Here is a 19,587-nt window from a genome sequence, read left to right as displayed (position 1 = left end):
GGTGAACATGATACCCCTGCCAGTACCTCTCACAAGCCAAGTTCACCTCCTGTAACTGAGGGGGCAAATTGTGGTTAATGCTGCATCATAAACCCTCACTAATCCCTCTTGAAAGCTGAAGAACATACCCTCAAGGTAAAACATGTTCATAAATATGGTTCATAAGTATTTGCAGCTGTCAGGATGTCGACCAGTAGCCAGCGTGTCCAACTCCCTCGTCCCCTGTTGTGTCCAGGAGGTCAGTGCAGTTTGAGGACACCACTGTGCACTTCTTGGTGAACCACGTGGAAGTGTATTAAAAGCCCATCTGAGAGGTTTCTGTAAAGAGTAATGAAATGATAAAGAGAAATGACAATGCCTACAGTTTTCTTAAATTCAATAGTGGGTCCACATTTTATCCAGTTACTTTTTACTGTAAGGTTTTCAGAGAACTATAGAACGGTGGAAAGCTCTTTGGCAGGGAGACGCATACAAACAACTTATTCACAGGTAGTGCTGCTGCCTTTGGATGTGAAGGTTGGAGGTTCGGATCCCCCCCCTAGCTGTAGTACCTTTGAGCAAGGTACTTACCCTGAATAATCCCAGTAAAAGTTATCCGGCTGTATAAACAGGGAAATAACTGTATGCATCTTAAAAGTGTAAGCTACTTTGGAGAAAACTGTCAGCTGAATGTAAACATATTTGATGATGACCGTTGCCATTTTACTGGCTCTGTATCTATCATACCTTCACTTCAAGCAGTTCACAAGTTCAGATACTAGTTTATATCTAATTTCGATCACGTTAACTGATTGTTTCGAATGCTGAACTCTTTCAATTTAAGGAAATTCCAGCCTGCTTTATTATATCTTGTGAGAACACTGGTAGTTCAGTAAGCAATAATGAGAAAACAACGTGTCCCTCCCTTTCTTCAGTTCAGTGCCGCCCTTCACGTCCATTCATTTCGCACGCGCTCTTTTCCAATGCAGCGTCACGTGGTTTTCAACAAATAAGATTCGTTTTCCGCACGTTACAAAGGGAGCGTAAGTAGAAAAGGAGTTACTTAATTTCGTGATCAATATAACGTTTGGAAACCTTGATCAACTGCTTTTATTATATTGAACGAAAAGAAACACGTGAATGTGTAAGAGCAGAGACATTTGAACACCTAAATTTAAAAAAAAAAAAAAAATCAATTCATTGTGTTTCATCACAACAGAGAAATACAAATCGCTTTAAGTTCAACAGCAATCGAAAAAGGCAGACTGAAATCCGCACTGTTTGTACCGGAAGTACCCTCAGTTTAAGAAATAAGCGGAAAACGGCCGCCTTGGCTGCAGTCCAGGCCACGAGCTGCATATTTGCGCACAGTCCAGACGTGCGAGGAATGTATCTTCGCATTTGCGCAATCGAAAACTTATGCGGAGGAAAAAGTGACGTCAAAACGTATTTTCGCGCAGCCTTATGGGATTTGATGTCATATCTTTTAGCAAACGGCTCAGGAATTTAAAATTTTGGGTTTTTTTCCCCCCCTCGTTTTATTTATATTACTTTATATACATTTCCGAAGACTCTGAAACTAGAAAAAAACATGTAAAACAGATGAGTCAATAATATTTCGGTATGTATAGCTAATATTTAAATATAAATAGCAACTATTATTTCAAACATGAAGCATCCATTTTACATTTTGTGTTGTACGATCAATGTTTTTTTTTGTTACCCCGATCAGTTTTTCATATTACACGAAACGGAAAAACTGACAGATGAAAGTAAAACGAAATTAAATGAAAATGTTAGAGAGTAAAATTTTCGGACGGAAATGCGCTGCAACCAAGATCTGACCAGATTTTTGAGTGGTACGTAAGCTCTGCGCGACCATCGTTTATGAAAATTTTCTCTGACACTTTATTACGTGTGCATTAAGCTTTATTTCATAAACGACAGGCCTAAACACCTACTTTTTCTTGTTACACAGTGTGTTGTCGTTAAGACTACATATCCCAGAATGCAACGCAGCTGCGTTGTGTAAGTTTCCAGCGTCTTCCAGGAGAAGCACTTCCACTCAGCCGGAGGCGCGAACGACCGCAGGGAAGACAAAACTTTTACGAATAACATATTCCTCTAAAAGACTGCGAGTACTTCGTTTGGAAAAAAGTATACAGAAGCGTTCAGCGTAACGAAAGTAGCAGAGACGAAGCGGAATAGGTAACCCGGAAAACAGGAGGTTAAGAAAAAGGAAAAGAGGGCCTGAGAAAATGTCCTCTGCTTCACAGGCATCTTCCAGGCGGCAGTGGTGTTACCTCTGTGACCTCCCCAAAATGCCCTGGGCGATGATCTGGGACTTCAGCGAGGCTGTATGTCGAGGATGTGTGAACTACGAGGGGGCAGACAGGATTGAGTTCCTCATTGAAACTGCCCGGCAACTCAAGAGAACACATGTAATGCAGGACGGCAGGTCTCCTGGCCCCCAGCCAGGTAAACACGGCAAGGATGGGCCGATGGAGGGCGGGAGACAGTCGGCAGAGCGTTTTGACCGTGGACGGGGGGACTATGGGGTGCCGACACGTCTTCCTAACGGGCTCCCTAGGCCCGAAGACGGCGGTCCTCCGGAAGTAAGCAGGCAGAGCCCTAATGCCAGAAGGGCCATGGTGGGCACTGTGCCCCCGAACCTGATGGCCCAGAGCTTGGTGGGGACCCCACATGGCTTGTTGGCAGCCGTGCCAGGCCTCAACTCCAGATCTGGTGGGACCCTCACTATCTCCTCCCCGATTCTCAACGAGATCAGCAAGCGGCAGGTGATGGGCATGGGGATGGGCATGGCCTCCTTTATTAGTCCTGATTTTGAGAAAGAGCTGAAAGAGAAGCAAAGGAATGCCGAAGCCCTGGCAGAGCTTTCGGAGAGTGTCCGAAACCGCGCGGATGACTGGGCCAGTCGGCCCAAGACCGTACGGGATATCCTGCAAACTCTCTCCAACTGCACCCCCTTCAACGTGCGCTTTAAGAAGGATCACAGCCTAGTGGGCCGCATCTTTGCGTTTGATGCAAAGCTGGGTCTGGAGTTTGAACTTAAGGTGTTTGTTGAGTACCCCTGTGGCTCTGGCAATGTTTTCTCCAGCTTGGTCAGCCTCGTAAAGCAGATGTTCCATGATAGCCAGAAGGACACAGGCAACAAAGTAATCAGCTCGGGGTTTAAGTATGTGGAGTATGAGAAACGGCATGGCACCGGAGACTGGCGCCTTCTCTCTGAGCTGCTTCCTGATGGTGTGCGAGCTTTCAAGGAGGTCCCAGGGCCTGAGGTACTCCCTCAGCCCTACCTGGATGCCAACTGTTCTATGCTACCCACTGCCTTGTGCAATATGGGTCGCTCGGCCCAGTCTCGTGTGCGCCGTCGAAAGGCATCCCCTGAACCTGAGATTGGAGGGGACAAGGTGTTGACTGAGGAGCAGCTGCGGCAGCAATGGCACCCTGGGACTTCAGTCGGGGGACTGTATGCGGGTATGACTGCCCATTTGCCTGGCATCCCCATGTCTGCCGTTGGCCAGGCTCCATCCATGCCAGAGGGGTCAGGTGCGCACAGCGACCCGTCTCCAATATCAGCACTAATGAGCGTAGCTGATAACCTTGGCAGTGCTGGGCAATCGCCTAAAGATGCTACACCAAGCAGCAGCAGCAGCAGTCTGGCCCACTCCATGGGGGCACGCCAGAATAGCGGCAGTCCGTCTGCAGCCACGTCGGCTGGCCAGCAGCGCCGACTTGCCTCTCGCAATGGAGAGCCCCACAGCAGTGGAAGTTCGTCATGTGCCAGCAGTAGTGGTGCAGCCCTCCCACTTGCCCCTGCTGGTGACCATGGTGCTGCTCCTGGGGGGGAGCCTGCAGCAGCTGTTGCCAGCACCCCACTGTGTTGCACCATCTGCCACGAGCGCCTGGAGGACACGCATTTTGTCCAGTGTCCATCTGTGCCCAGCCACAAGTTCTGCTTCCCCTGTACGCGTAATTTCATCCGAGGGCAGAGTGCTGGCAGTGAGGTTTACTGCCCTAGTGGAGAGAAGTGCCCCCTCGTGGGATCCAATGTGCCCTGGGCCTTCATGCAGGGTGAGATCGCTACCATCCTGGCTGGGGATGTGAAGGTGAAGAAGGAGCGTGACCCCTGATTGCAATGGGTAAGACAAACAGCTGACTTCGACAAGATTTGAAAACATTTAATGTAGAAAATCTGTATTACTTTTTGAGTCACTGTTCTAATTTCAGCAATACTATTTCCAAGGAAATGAATCTCAGTAGTTGTTCAGCTAACGGTGTGGATTTTTTTTTTTTTTTTTAAATCGTAGAGATCTATCCTAGATATTTATATTCCAGAAATTTTCTCTTTGGATTTTGTGACACTCATTTGAGGGCATATTTCAGTAGTTGATTCTTTTTCCTAAACAGTGTTCTGTGCTTAATCTGGCATTAATTTGTTAGTCTATATGTTGATATATCAACATTTTGTTTTCAAGTACATGAAAATGTACTGGGGAAAAAGTGTCGCCAGACTTTGTCAAAGGTATTTAGAAGATGACTTGTTCTCTCAACAGCACAGCATAAAGTGACATTGAATGAGCTCCTTTAAGTTAATCTCCTTTTCCTTTAGCCATTTACCAGCCATTCCTTTTTCTTAGATAGTTAAGGCTTGTACAAGTGCCATCAAGAAGAGGCTGGAGAGAACCATTCTCCCTGCGATTTCCCCCGCCCCAACTCCCCCCCAGACCAGGAGTGTTGGAGGCATGTTCCCATTTCCCTACCCACTGCAAGGTGATGCTGTCAAGGGGCTTGGTGAGAAGATGTCTCCTCACTTTTTGTTAGCAACTTTTAAAATAAGAATGGGTTGGATTATTACAACGTTTAACAAATATATGAATGTACTGTCTACAGAAGTGTCAAGTTACAATAGTAAAGAAAGTATCATTTGCAATACAAATACACATGGTTCTGCTTCATTTTCTACCTTTTTGCTGTTTACAAACTTGAAGAATGTCATTTGACATGAGGATTGTTTTTCCTCTGTCATGAAAGCAACTGCCAACATTGTTTTGACAATCCGAGAAAACAAGACTGGAACTTCTAGTTCTGTTAGTACTGCAGCAAAGGCCCCTTGTCCAGCATGCATAATGTAGATCTCTTTATATTTTATATTGTGCACACAGATGTAGGAATTCTTTCAAGATTATATACACACTATATAAAACGTGCAGTCTTTAGTTTTGATACCATATGGCTTTATGTGTCACAGAGTAAATAAGTGAATAGAAAACCAAAGATGGCTTCATGCTGATATGTACAAGCTCTGTAATGCCGTATTCTATATTTCTGGAGTATTTGGCTTTTTATATGTGTAAAGTAACAGGGAAATAATGCGCTAGTGAGGATTCGTCTAGAACATACATAGAGAGCATTCAGGGACTACACAGATATAACGATCCAAGCACCACAATGTGTTCTTGTTACCATCTATTTCTAAACTGATACACCCCTGAATTAAAGTGTAGTCATAGAGTTTATTGTGTATTGTCAATAGAGTAACGCTCTTGTGCTATGCAGTTGTATTTTTGGCTTGATCAAAAAGTGGTTAATTTCTAATGAAATTGTTGGAAAGATCGAGCCATTTTCTTTAAATTTAAATTTCTGAATTCACTTTTTTTTTCCCCCCCAGTTTTTCTTCATTTCCTTGTTTATTGTTTTAGCTGGAAAACAATCTAAAATATGCTGTTTTTCTCTGATACTAACTTTAAATGCATTTAAGTATTTTTCCACCTAGGTATTGATACCAAAAGAAGGCAAGAACTATGGTAGTTCAAAGCCCTAAAAACTCTTAATTATTCAGGTTCTGATGAAAGATAGTGATGATTTGGATTACATTTCAAGTCTTTCTTGAGTTGTGACTTTCCTTAAGAAGTTGTTTTCAACATTTTCTGTAAAGCAGTTCAGATATACTGTCTGTAAAATGTGCCACGGGGAACAAACACATTTATGCACGCACAGTCAATGGTTGTGCAGGAAAGTTGAGCTTGTAAGTGAGACTGTGGTTCTGTGTTGACAGTGCATGTGCCTCTGTTAAGACCAAAGATAGAATGAATGAATGAGTACTACATTTTTCTATTAAGATGTTAAGGAGATCTAGCGCTGCTCTTCTGCCCAGTATGCTGTAGATATGTTTGTATGTGATTGCTCTTACCTATAGTATAAAGACAGTGACTTTCTACATGTAAAATGTATATTTTTTCTAGAACATGTTTGTCGTGGATTTAGAAAAAAGTATGTTTCTAATGATGTTAGAAGAGAAACCGATACCTTTGTTTTGTTGACACATCTACATAAGGTGCCCTTTCAGCATTTTCATTTTATACTCTGTATGAATGTGCCCATATTATTGAATTATCTTGCCATGACGAGTCTAAAAAAGGGAAGTTGATGGTAAAGTTGTATATCCTGTTCATTCCAGAGACCATGACTGCTTGTGGATTGCCCTTCAGTGATTTAGTATTTTCTGGTGTAAATTGTATATTTTCCTGTACTGTTATAGTTCATCAAAGATAGTCCAAGTTTTAAAAAAAAAAAAAACAAAAAAATAAAAATTATTAGTTTCATCTGTGTCAATTTAAATTTTTTTCCTCACAGCACATGTTAATATAGCTGATGGAATATGGTCTCAACCCTATAAAATTGTTGTGCGTCATATTCTGACTCTAATAATTACTTTATATATTTCAAATATACTGCATTAAATGTTAATTTTTTTTAGCTGACATTTAGTGATGCCTGTATCTTTAACTTCCAGTGCCAAATGTCTCGGTCTTTCATACTGCAGCTTGACAGTCAGAAAATGACTCCAGAAACCTTTTTGGTGATTGTGCCATCAGTTGATTCTTAATTACGCCCCCTGTATGCAACATCCTACTTTTTTTTTTTTTTTTCTCCTTCCTCAAATGAGCTTGTGGGGTGTTGGTTGATGGTCTGTGCATCCAGTTACCCAGTTAAAAAGCTATGAGAAGTAAAAGTTGAATTAAATTTCATCCATGATGTATTCTTAACCTCACCAACCATGGGTGCAGCGTAGATCATCCGTCTTGTCATACTGCAGTTTTTTCTGCAGCTTGGTTTTGTGCCCTCATGTTGGGATTGGTTATTTTGACTACCTTGTCAGATAAAATCTGGGAGTGAAAATATCCATATTACTCCCAGGGTTTACAGCAGTCAGAGTGCACTTTTCTAAAACTTTGTTCAGTGTCAGCAATTTCGTTGAGAGCAGCAATAGGTCTTTCTCATTGATTGTTGGTGATGATGTTCTACTCACATCTCTTAATGATTTTCATTTAGCTCTGTTTTTTTGCAAGAATATATTGAAATACCTTTGGGAAAAGTAAGATTATTTTCAATGGTGCAGTGGATCTGCACAATGGAACACATGAAGTTTCGGAATTCATTCTTCCCCTCCTGGTTTTCATAGTCACTGGCAAATTGCACTGAATTCAGTCTTTCAAGTGCCTTTTTCTTTGTTTCCACTATCTAAAGATATATTTAAGATCCTGACTATCGGAACATTTACACATGGGTTATGAAACAGTTCTTTGGGTGTATGGATTTTTAGCAGTTTTCTTGCACACACATATCATTACTTTCTATTCTGATATGTTGGTTTATTTCTCATTTGCTCAAGATTATATACTTTTTTTTTTCTATTATTCCTACTTTGGGCTTGAATGGAAATAAGACTATCTACTGTGTACATGGATTTCTTAGTTTGCCTCAAACATGCCATATTTCCTGTTCGTGCATACTTGCAAATTTTTCCTTTATATTGCATATGTTTGCTAGTTGTTCACTTATATATTACACGTATTGTTGGTTTATTGTATGTTGTATTATATTACCTCATTCTACACAAAAAGAAAAATCTGAATAAAAGTACTAAATGACCTTGTTTACATGGTGTGCTTTTTAAAAATACATTTTCTTAATGCACAACCATGATTTTATAAACAATTTAGCTTTGTTTTTGCTCCTGCCAGTCACACTAAGTTTGTACATATGGAGAATGTTAGTATTAAAGCTGAGACGACTCCCTGTGATCAATGCACGAGTGAATTCTCACATGCGTTTTTTTCACGCTGACAACTGGAGACACGCATGGTGAAGCATCTGGTTCCTCAATTATCTGTTTGGAAAAAGCAATCCTAGTTTGGTTGGGACAGTGCCAGATAAAAGAAGCAGCCATTGAAATTTCACCTTCATGCACAAATTCCTTATGAAAACCTAGGGCAGCAGGTGCTGGCAGAGAAGAGGGCAGTGAGCATAGGAGAGGACATTGCAAGAACAGGTGCAGATGAAAGTGCTTCCCTCAAAATGCAGTTGGCCTTTATTAAGGCTATGTCCACCAGTGTAGGGTAAGTTCAGACAATGAAGATACTTGTGAAGCAAGTGAGATCAGCTCTTGTGGCAGGTGAACAACCGGCGAAGATCTGGGGCCAAGATTGAGTTATGTGAACTGTATGAAGCTGCACCGTTGAACTCACCATTGATCTTAATGTTTACTGTACAAATAATTTTTTCAGATGCCGTGTTGAAGTATAGAATTTGATCCTCAAACACATGAACTTATTGCACTAAGTGCATTTCTGCGGAATCACAAACTTGAGCAAAATAACCATTTTTTTCTGTCAGTTCATATGATTTGCAAAAAAGAAAGGGTACTTTTAGAGCATTTGTAAGATGCTTATCAGATCTTCACTGAAAGGAGGCACAGGAAAGGAGGCACTGGCAGGTGAATTTCTATGCTTAACATGGTAACATCCACTGTCTATTGGTTTATGTATTCTCTCTCACTCACTATCACTATCTTGGGGGGGGGGGTTAAGGTCTGGGCCAGACGTCCCACTCACCTAGGGAAAGTACACACGCAATACATCACCTCTTCTTCCCGGTGTAGTGATCGCTGCGTGGCTACTGTCTGGCTCACCAGGCAGGAGGTTGCTGCAAATGAGCTCTCCTACACTGCTGCATCCGTAGCAACACCTTCTCGTCAATCCCCCGTTTTCACAAAGCTTGCTACGTTGTGGTGCAACTGAGTGTCCGGCGGTATAACTGGATGGGTAGGCTGGACTCATTAACCTAGGTTGGCAGCCAGCTTAAGAGAAGGACAACTCTGACTCCAAACCTGAGCAGATGAAGCTCATTAGCTTTGTCAGGCTATCCATCTAGGAGAAGGACGCTCCGATATAACACGACCCGGGCACCTCACTGTCACTGTTCCAGCTTGCAAGGCCATAGCAGATGAACCCCAGGTATAAAGGGTGGGGCCAGTACTGCGCACACTACATGCCACCTAAAAACTCCACTGTGCAAGCTCGAAAGGCACACCCACGTCGATGAGCAACATCATCAAACCCTGCAGCGATGGGAAAGGGGCAAAACGGCAGGTGGAAGATGACACTGGAAGCCGCAGTTCTGATCCCGCGTACAGGCGATCCAGGTGCAAGGGTTATCTGATGTTGACCCCCGGAAACAACGACATCATTCGGCAGCATCCTGAACGGCCAAGCAACCTTCTCTAGGAACAGCGCTGCTTGCTCCAAAATCACTATCTCAGTAACTTCTTGCTCAAGTCAGGGTCACTGTGGTTTGGAGCCTATCTTCCAAGCAAAAGCGATAGTACTAATCTGGATACGCCCCGCATGGGATGCCAGTCCATCACAGGGTAACCGCACACACTCGCATACTAAGAGCAATCTAGAGCGATCAATCCACCTGGAACACATCTTTGGAGTGTGGGAGGAAGCCAGTGCATCCAGATGAAACTCAGATTTGAGCCTGACCTCTAGCAAAGTGCACATAGAAAAATACCGCAGTGTTATGGCCTATGTGCATTTGACAGTTATCAGTCCCTAGCGCAGGTGTAACAAAAAACCTATTGTTTTATACAAATGAAAAATGAGACTAAACTGATGTGAAGTTACAATGATCACTCAAAAAACGGACAGGAGTTTAAAATTCGTACTAAATCATTTCAAATATTACACGAACTTCAGTATAAATGCTGTATGTCAGGTATGTGAGCCGTTGACTGTTTAAAAACAGTGTCATTATAAATTGACAGTTTTGTTTTTGACAGTTAAGTGGCAACCTTTTCTCAGTTTACAGCGTTGGGGACATTCTGAGGTCCATGTGTATTTGGGCCGACAGATGGCGCCCTTTCGCTTGGAGAAAGACGTCACGGAGCGGAGAACCTTTCCTCGCCACGTCTGTCTGTCTGTCTGTCTGTCTCCTGCTTCGAGCAATGGGTCACATGAAAAGTTAAGACTTGGAGCAGCTTTACCTTCGACGAGCACTAGAGCTTCAAAAATGCAACATATCTCCTATATTGCTGTTTGGTGGAAAATTATTTGAATACACCAAATTGGTAGGCTGCAGAAACGGAAAGTTTTACATGTATTATGTAACAACATGAAATTAAAAGACCATTAAAAGTAGCGTAAAAGTGAAATATATCCTCCGAGTTAAATGTGGTTTACATTGTAAATAATAATTGCATGGGCTGTGCGGTGGCATAGTGAGCAGTGCTGCTGTCTCACAGCACATGGGTGGTGTGAGAGGGCATGGGTTCGATCCCTGCTCAGTTTGTGTAGAGTTTGTATCTTCTCTCCTTATCTGTGTAGGTTTCCTCCCAAAGGCATGCTGCTCAGGTTCACCCATAGTGTGTGAATGACAGAGAGAGTCTGTTCCAGTGATGTATGGATGAGTGACCCAGTGTAAGCAGTGTATCTAGCAGTGTAAGTCACAACAGTAATAAGGTGTGTGGGCTGGTAACACTACACAGAGTTCATTGGAAGTCACTTTGGAAAGAAGTGACTGCTAAATAAATGTATGCAATGCACTGCAAAATCATCATCCTAGAGCTACAATTTAAGATGAGTATTAACAGTGGCTAACTAAAAAGAGCAAGAATCAGACATACTGCAGACACACGTCAGCAAATGTGCATTTTTCTAATTTAAATGTGTTCATATGTCAATTAGCTGAAATATTATATGAGTGCATCCATTTGCATTTACTCTGCTATGCATGTGCTGAATTGGACACGAGTTTATTAAAAGCGGGTAGGAAAAGAGAGCAGTGAGTGAGGCCCAGATCTTCCTTTCCCAGCGATGGTCTCCAGCCCGTTCCAGGGATCCCCACCCGCCCGCCACCTGATGGCATCTCTCCAGCGCTCTCCACCCAACGGGACTGGTGCAGTATCACTCCGAATTTAGAAAGGAAACATGCCTGTAACATACAGAAGTCAACTTTTACTTAGCTAAAGCCTATACTGCTTATTATTCCTGCTATTTTTAATTCGCTGCCCTTAATACGTATTAAGAAACTACTGTAGGCCTATGTGATAATGACAGGATAATTTTGCTTATTTATAGGTAAATATGAAACCGGGCGGTAACACTAAACACTGCTGTAGGTGATGTTTTAAAGAAATTACAACGTAAGGCCACACATCAGAAATAAAAATGTCGCGCATGTAGAGTGTGCCGAATGAACCAAAGTTGCCGTAGCTCTGTGGACAAGGCGAGAGGCCTGGAAGTCCCTTTTCTTGCGTTAATCAAGGTTTATAACAAATTCAAATCTCTGGCTTCCTCTTTATTTGTGTCAGCTCATTAAATCCTTTGTCGTCTAATTATTGAGGTGTTAATGAACGAGCTGCGCTGCATAGAGGCTGCAGCAGGGGAACCTGCGGGAGGATGTTCCTGTGTGAGGGCCGCCGTGCGGAATTAAAATGGCAGAGGATTAACGAGGAAGTGACCCTAAAGGCGCCGAAAAGAGGCGCCAAAAGAGCGCTGCGGCGCCGCACGTGCAGGCTAGAGACCGCCACCAGCTCGCCCCCTTTTTCCTCTATTAGAGCAAGATTAAACAGTTACAGGGTAAAAAGGGAATCTCATGGGTCTATTAGCATTATAACGCCCCAACATACAATATAACTTTTGTCTATTGTTATACACAACCATTCTCGAAGACTCCTGCGAACGTATATATGCTGTCTCAAAATATATCCTATCGTGCTGTATGGTAGCGCATAGCGACTATCTCATTAAAAAAAAAAAAAAAACCTTGTCTTCAGAGGTAAACATGCAAAATGTAATAACTGCATCCACATTGTACACTGCATTCGCGTTCGCACACATCACATGCGTCCAGCGGCCATGCTGTTAAACCACGACCACGGTGGCGCTTGGGAAGCAGGCGGTGTCGGGGGGACAAACTCTTAACACTGTATCATAACTGGTCGTCACAAACTGTCGGGATTATTGCCCTGTTACGAGCTATAGCATTATTATTATTATTGTATAAGTGTTGGATTAAACACTTTTCTCCTCATTTAAGTAGCTGAGTATACTTTGGTTTTTGTGAAGAGGAGCGCGCTGTATCAATGGCTGTGCTCCAGCAAGCGTCCATTCCAAGCCAGGCAAGGGTGTTCCCATCTGACCCCGCTGACCACCTGCAGCTTTGCCAATTACTTCTGTATTCAATAGTAATTAGCAATGTATTGATATTCAAATTTTCCTGTCTGCGCTCGACCATCAGATGTGTATTCTGAGATAAAAAAGCACTTTACAAATCCATACGGTCCTCCACGGTGAAGACGAGCCAACCTTATTTATTGAACATTATGTAATATCTAATTAGGCTATTAAACAATATTGTATGAAAGAGATTTTTGACTGAAGGTGTAAAACATTCAGTATCAACTTGGATTTAAGAAAAAAAAAAAAACAATTCGAAGGGGATGTCGTTCTGGCGGTTTTGGGTGCGTCATTTATATTTACATTTTCTCCAAAACGACTTCCAGTGATATCAGCCCACACACCTTATTCACCGTGGTGACTTACACTGCTAGATACACTACTTACTGGGTCACTCATCCATACATCAGTGGAACACACTCTCTCTGTCACTCCCACACTGGGTGAACCTGAATAGCACTTACACCTGACTGAATAGACAAAGTGCATGATATATTCTTTTATTTTTATATTATATTTTCATCGATTGCTTCGAAAAATTACGCTGTTTGTATCTATTAATTATGCACACGTTGATTTTAGTCACGAATCTATTTTAAAATATACTTTGCATTACGAACAATAAAAATGTGATTCTCTTACTTGTTATTGAAAGGAATAAATCGAAACACATATTTATCATGGGTCCTGTGCGATGCAGGGTGTTTTTTAGGGAAAATTTAAACGTTTTGAGTATATTGCGTTATTCTGAAGTGTGCGAAACTAAGATTGAAACATACATTGTCAATCTACAACGCAATTAATTTACTGCCTTGGGAGCACGATATTGCATTAAGGTGCAATTCAACCATTCATTTCAAAATGGATCTGTGAATAACACTGACGCTGCGGCTTTATGTAAATCAAAGATGTGCTGTGGCAAACCAAATTGTGTCACTTACTGCCACAGCAGTGTGGCATTGCTGTAAAGTGATAGCCAGGGGCAATTAGCACCTACGTTAAAGGGTACTTCAATATGGTTCTATCAGACAACCCACTGATGTACTCAGCCACTAACATGTTTATTCTCTGAATTGTTCATAACCCCACTTTTCATTTGATCTCTTTGAATGTGCTGGAATTGTTAAACCTGATCACATCTCGTGAAATCCTAATCGTTTCCATACTGAAGAAATACCAAACTACAGTTTTTCATTTGGCGCTTTTGCTAAGGGTCAGCTATAATGTAAATGAAGGGTTCGGACGCCAAGGTGTTCTTACTGTGTCAGTTCGAGTACCTTCATCAGGCTTATTGCACGAAGAGTGGGATTCGATCCCGGGATCTTCAAAATACAAAGGCAATAACTCAACGCCACTGTAATGTTGTTCTATGTATAGGCCTACCTTCCGCTAAAAGTAATTATTTTGAAATGTTCCACAAAAAAATGTGCAAAAATATCAAAAATTCATTTGAAGAGAAATAACAGAAACAGAACAAAATACACTCAAATGCCATAATTTATTGCGCGCACATCTGGGAGCACTGCACACAGAAATAATTTATTCCGCCCAAAACAAATGTAGATTTTATTAGAAAATCTGAAGAGTTGCAGATCCGGAATTTATTTTATTGGCTTTCACTTGTTAATTCTCCCCTTTTTTTTAACTGCGTCTTCGGTGAGCACCTGTGTGAAAGCCAGGTGAAATGAAGGAGAGAAATAAAGGGGTTTTGCCCCGTGCCAATACACAAGCGGACGAGGACACCAGGGGGCAATGAGACTCTTTGAAGCCCTTCCTTCACTGCCATGCAAATGAGTCGTGGGGGCGGGTCGTTTACCTGCGTTTAAAGACTCCACGTCACACTCGTACTGTACTTTACCGTCCGGGGCTCGGGTTCAACAGCAGAACTCGTGCGGGACTTTGCCTGAAGATCTGAAATACGTTTAAAGTAAGATCCGTCATCATTCTGTAATACTTACCCGATACCTGCGAACAAATGAATTTTACAGATATTAAAGGTGGGAAAAACAAATAATAAATATCGCAATTAAAAAAAAAAAAACGTGTTTAAGACCAATTATTATAACGTTTTAATTGTAGGGATTCAAAAAGTCGTATGAAAACCACACAGGCTTTACTTTAAACTTGGGTTTGATGGAATCCAGAAACTTTCTGCTGGAAAAAGCTTCGCTGAAGTAACTAGTTGAAAGGTTTGCAGACTGATTCTGTCGAAAAGATTTGAGCCCCAAAAGATTTCTCTCACTGGGATGTTGAGTTCAGTGAAGATGGAGTCTCATGAAGTTCCAGAGTGGAATGCGTTCTACAGCGAGCCCAGCGAGGTGAGTGACTTTCACTCCTATACCGACCACACCAGTCAATGATCCGCTGTATATTCGCGGAGAAAGCGGCTCTGCTCCGCTCAGTGTGACACTCCTCTAAAGTATGATCCGTTTTATTTCGTAAAAGCACATTTATTCTAGTGTTAAAATGCCCTATGTATAAGCCGGACTAAATTGCAAACGTTTTTTCTTTCTTTCCAAATTTTTTGCAGCCTATTATTCCCCCTGAAATTAAACAAATGATCTCGTTCACTTTTTAACCTTAATTTTGTGATTTTTAAGTGCAGGAGATTTAATTGTAATGAGGATTATTATAGTTATACCTTAAAATGAACGTTCCTCGGTTTTTAATTAATTTTGACAAAGGAAAACATATCTGTCACTTTCGCCACTCTACGGCAATACATTGGTTAGCATAATTTAATGTTTAAAAATACTGTGGTCGAAATAGTAAAACTATCGTTTGAGGAGACTTGCTCATATACATTTTTAGAAAATACAGTTACCTAAGAAATTTGTTGGGACGGCTGGGGTGTGGAGTAATAATATTCACGAGAAGCCACGGATTCATGTGCGCACACCTTTTTCATCGCAGTCTTCTTTCTACAGTCAAATGTTAACTGGAGAACATTTTAAAGCCCATTTCTAAATTACAAGATCATGTATTTGTTAAACGGTACGTATTATCATCCTTGAAACGCTGTTTTAAGACTTCTGAAGGACCAGCAGTCAGTCGCAGTGCCAGACAAACTCATTAATTGAGTTTTCTTTGAGGACGATTATTTTTGAGTTATGTAAATAAGGAATTAGTAAATCCCCTGCCTCTTGTAGCCTTCACTGGTTCCCTTGTTTTTGGCGGAAAAGTTATGAATGAGTTCATTCTGACTGGTCAGCCTATGAATCTCTTCTCTTGATAGGCATAAAACATTAAACTGATATAAATGTAATTTAACTTATACCTGCTTACTTTGATTTTTTTTTTTTTTTAAATGAGTAGTCCCCCGTTTACATCTGGGCTCCGTAATATGACTGAATGAAATTATAGAGTTACAGTGAAAACCAAGGGGGTGCGGTGGGTTGGTCCTTGTCCTGCTCTTTGGTGGGTTAGGGGTTCGAGTCTTGCTTGGGGTGCCTTGCGACGGACTGGCGTCCCGTCCTGGGTGTGTCCCCTCCCCCTCCGGCCTTATGCCCTGTGTGCCGGGTTAGGCTCCGGTTCCCCGTGCCCTGTATGGGGTGAGTGGTTTGGACGGACGGACAGTGAAAACCAAATATTACAAATATGTCTGAATTTACCAGATAGTTCATATGAAATCAGAATGCAAGCAATATTTGAAATTAAGGAACTGCTGAACTGAAGTTAATATTGAAGTTATTCTTTCCCTTCCAGATGTACCCTTCACCTAGCACAATGAATTCCAGTCTGGGCACAATGAACACAATCAACAGCTACATTAACCTGAACCCTGCTGGTTCTACAGCTGCCATGAACATGGGGTTCTCTACTGGCAGTCTCACCAGCAGCCCCCTGGCCACCATGAGTGGGAGCAACAACCACATGAGCCTGTCCCCGGTGACTTCGTCCCTCAATCCCAGCTCCCTGACCCAATTGGGCTCCCCAACGCCAGGCCTTGGTTCCTTCTCTCACTACCAGAACATCAACCAGCCTATGGGGCAACTCAGCTACCCTTCACCGACTTCATTAAATAGGGCTAAGGAGATGCCAAAGCCTTACCGCCGCTCATTGACTCATGCCAAACCACCATATTCATACATCTCCCTCATCACCATGGCCATCCAGCAGTCCAACAACAAGATGTTGACTCTCAATGAAATATACCAATGGATCATGGATCTTTTCCCCTACTACCGGGAGAATCAGCAGCGTTGGCAAAACTCTATTCGCCACTCTCTGTCTTTTAATGACTGCTTTGTAAAGGTGGCCCGCTCGCCTGACAAGCCAGGCAAGGGGTCTTACTGGGCCCTGCATCCTAACTCTGGCAACATGTTTGAAAACGGTTGCTACCTGCGCCGTCAGAAGCGTTTCAAGATTGAAGACAAGGCTAGCAAGAAGAATTCTGGGAAGTCTCAGGAGGGGAGCAAAGGGGGACGCCAAGAGAATTTGCAGGACGAGCATAGTCCCACCCCAGGCTCAGAGGGGGCAGACTCAGGTCAGTCCAATGGCTCTCATCCAGGTTCATCCACCGAAGAGCAGCAACAGCAGCGGGGCATGATACAGCTGGAGTGCTCTCAGCCTCATGTCCAGGACTCCCCAGCTATCTCCTCTGCCCCAACCTCTGTGTCCAGTACCACCCACCTTCACTCCCAGAATGCTGGAGGCACTCATCTCCTTCCCAGTGTTATGCAACATATGGATCTTCAAAATGACCCCCTTAAGTCCATGGACCCACACTACAACTTTAATCACCCCTTTTCCATTACCAATCTGATGTCCAATGAGCAAAAGATGGACCTCAAGTCCTATCAGGACCAAATGATGGCTTACAGTGGCTATTCCACATCCTCACCAGTGGCCACCAAGCAGATCTACGATGGCGCTGGGCCCTCAGCCATTGACTCTGGGGCTTACTACCAAACTTTGTATAGCAGGTCAGTTTTAAATGCTTCCTAATAAGCTTACCGATTTAATGAAGGTCTGGTGACACTGTCAAGCACCTTCGATGGAATCAGAATGCAAAGAATACCAAAGGAACAGTTCTAAGTCAGATCAGAAAAGCTACTGGTTACCATGAATTAACTTGATGGTGCCAAACAAACGGGACGGGGACCTCTCTTCAGAAAAGTTAATAATCCAGGTTAAAATTAAAGGGTACAGAATGAGCCGATATGCACCTAGACCTCCAAATACAAAGTCTAAAGAAGTTCAAAGGACTTCAGTAAATTTTATAGACCTCGTCTAAGTGTATCTCAATAAATGTGCGGTTCTGTTACTGGACTGTTAACTGGGACTTATTTTATTGAATGGTGTGAGTGATGTAGGAGGGAAGATCAAAGAACACAAACAGCTCTTCTCAGGCAAATGTACAAAAACTGTAAGATATTTTTAATGGAATTAAAGAGGTGCATTTATTTATAAAGGGAAATTAATATATGTTGTACAGAGTTGTGTTGTACAGTTAAAATGTGAAAAGGAGTATAAGCAGATTAGAGGCAGAGGAAAAATCATGAGGTTCAGGTTACTGCTTTTATAGTTGTTGCTGAAAAACAGGGAATTCTTTATTGCGTGTTACATCATAATGCTACAGTGCAGTTTTAAAGTGCATGTTTTCAATGTATACCTATAATTGTATTTGTTGCAACTAAGATGAAAACATTTATAAGAACGTGACCAACATGTTTTTTCTTTACATTTATTCCTCTTTATTTCAAGTGAAGCAGTAAGTTTATTGTCGTCAATATTTCATTTTTACAAAGGCAGAATTAAAAAGGACCGGAAAAGTCTGTGTGTAGTCTATTGGAAACCTGTGTAACAATGTGCCGCGGAAGGCATATTTTGTTTTTTGTTGCATAATTTGATAACTGGAAAAAAACATCTGTTATACGACTCGTATAACAATACTGAGACTAGCAGAACAATGAAAATAATTAGCACTAGTGCTCTGATTTGGCAGGAACAGTCATGAAAGTGCTTTGCAACAATACGTGTTTCTTTTTGGCAGAGCAAAAACTACGCTTCATTCAGTTTCTGTAGCCTCCTCAAAATCTGTCATTGAGCTACCAGATGTTTAGTAATTTTTGGCCAACAAAAGCAGACAATTAATAAGGAATACATTTAAACAAATAATAAAAAAATAAACTACACTTTCAGGTCAATGTTGTTGGTAGTTTTTAAAGAAAATAAATGTTTATTTAAAATATGTTGCTTTTAAAACATGGAACTTAATGTGTCTGTATTTCTAGACTATTTTTATGTTGTCATCATTGTTTTGCTTTATATGTTTTTTCTTATTAAAAATCCAAGACTATGGAAAAATCACTGTTTGCTGTATTAGATTTTTAGACAGATTAGATTATTTATAAAGCTGTCAGTGAGCCTCCCATTGGAGAGCAACACTTATTTGCTGCAAAAGTTTCCTGGCATACAACCCTCACATTTCAATCTTCCATCGGCCCCCCGTTAGGCTACACATTAGGGCATCTAGTGGCTTGGTTGCCTTCGCACCTTATAATACACTTTGTCTGGAGGTGAGCTCCTGTTGTGACAGTTTCCGCCTTAGCGCAGCCAGACCAAGTGTCTGGACATGGACATGTGAAGCGATCAGCTTTGCTTGTACTTCTGTCGCAAATATGATTGGTGTATGATTACTGACATGCTTACAAAAGCAGTAGAAAGAAATTTTACATTTCCCACCTATTCTGAGCACATAAATACCACACAAACTATACAGATTAGGATCTTTAAAATCTCTATGATTTCAAAACCACATTTATGAAAAGAATTTCAAAGACTTCCCCTGGGCAATATTGTAGAGAGCCATTACTTACATGACCTCTAGTGTGCAACCATACAATAGGTTCTAAATCATTTCCTTTTCCCTGCCCAACTTCAAAAGAAAATCAACTGGGCATATCAAGACCAAGGGCCAATTTGACCATATAATTGACCCACAAGTATTGAATTAGTTGAAAACATAGAGTTAATTTAAATTATAGAATACTAGTACAAATATTAATAAGCATATGACTTCAGGATGTGAGTGTAACCTTGAAACCAGTTAAGCAATTAA

General features: G+C 41.7%; 2 protein-coding genes across 5 annotated transcripts; both read left to right on the top strand.

The window, feature by feature from the left end:
• The first annotated feature begins 1,957 nt into the window (after positions 1-1,957).
• On the top strand, positions 1,958-11,244 carry irf2bp1 (interferon regulatory factor 2 binding protein 1). 3 transcript variants are annotated; one of them, XR_001965681.2, is made up of 3 exons: positions 1,958-4,142; positions 4,641-4,794; positions 11,158-11,244. XR_001965681.2 is itself a non-coding variant. In XM_018742610.2 (2 exons), the coding sequence occupies exon 1, from the start codon at positions 2,238-2,240 to the stop codon at positions 4,131-4,133; it is 1,896 nt and encodes a 631-aa protein (XP_018598126.1). In that variant the 5' UTR covers positions 1,958-2,237; the 3' UTR covers positions 4,134-4,142; positions 4,645-5,665. The 3 variants fall into 3 exon arrangements, 2 of the variants coding, with proteins under 2 accessions (XP_018598126.1, XP_018598125.1); XM_018742610.2 differs by lacking the exon at positions 11,158-11,244 and having other exon boundaries at positions 4,645-5,665; XM_018742609.2 differs by lacking the exon at positions 11,158-11,244 and having other exon boundaries at positions 4,641-5,665.
• A 2,458-nt stretch (positions 11,245-13,702) lies between these two features.
• foxa3 (forkhead box A3) lies at positions 13,703-18,824 on the top strand. 2 transcript variants are annotated; one of them, XM_018742659.2, is made up of 2 exons: positions 13,703-14,451; positions 16,230-18,824. In XM_018742659.2, exon 2 carries the CDS (start codon positions 16,230-16,232, stop codon positions 17,469-17,471), a length of 1,242 nt encoding a protein of 413 aa, XP_018598175.1. In that variant the 5' UTR covers positions 13,703-14,451; the 3' UTR covers positions 17,472-18,824. The 2 variants fall into 2 exon arrangements, with proteins under 2 accessions (XP_018598175.1, XP_018598174.1); XM_018742658.2 differs by having other exon boundaries at positions 13,703-14,842.
• Positions 18,825-19,587: the final 763 nt, after the last annotated feature.

This window comes from Scleropages formosus, chromosome 10 (assembly GCF_900964775.1).
Source record: "Scleropages formosus chromosome 10, fSclFor1.1, whole genome shotgun sequence".
Taxonomy (NCBI): Eukaryota; Metazoa; Chordata; class Actinopteri; order Osteoglossiformes; family Osteoglossidae; genus Scleropages; species Scleropages formosus.
This window is presented reverse-complemented; position numbering and strand designations above follow the sequence as displayed.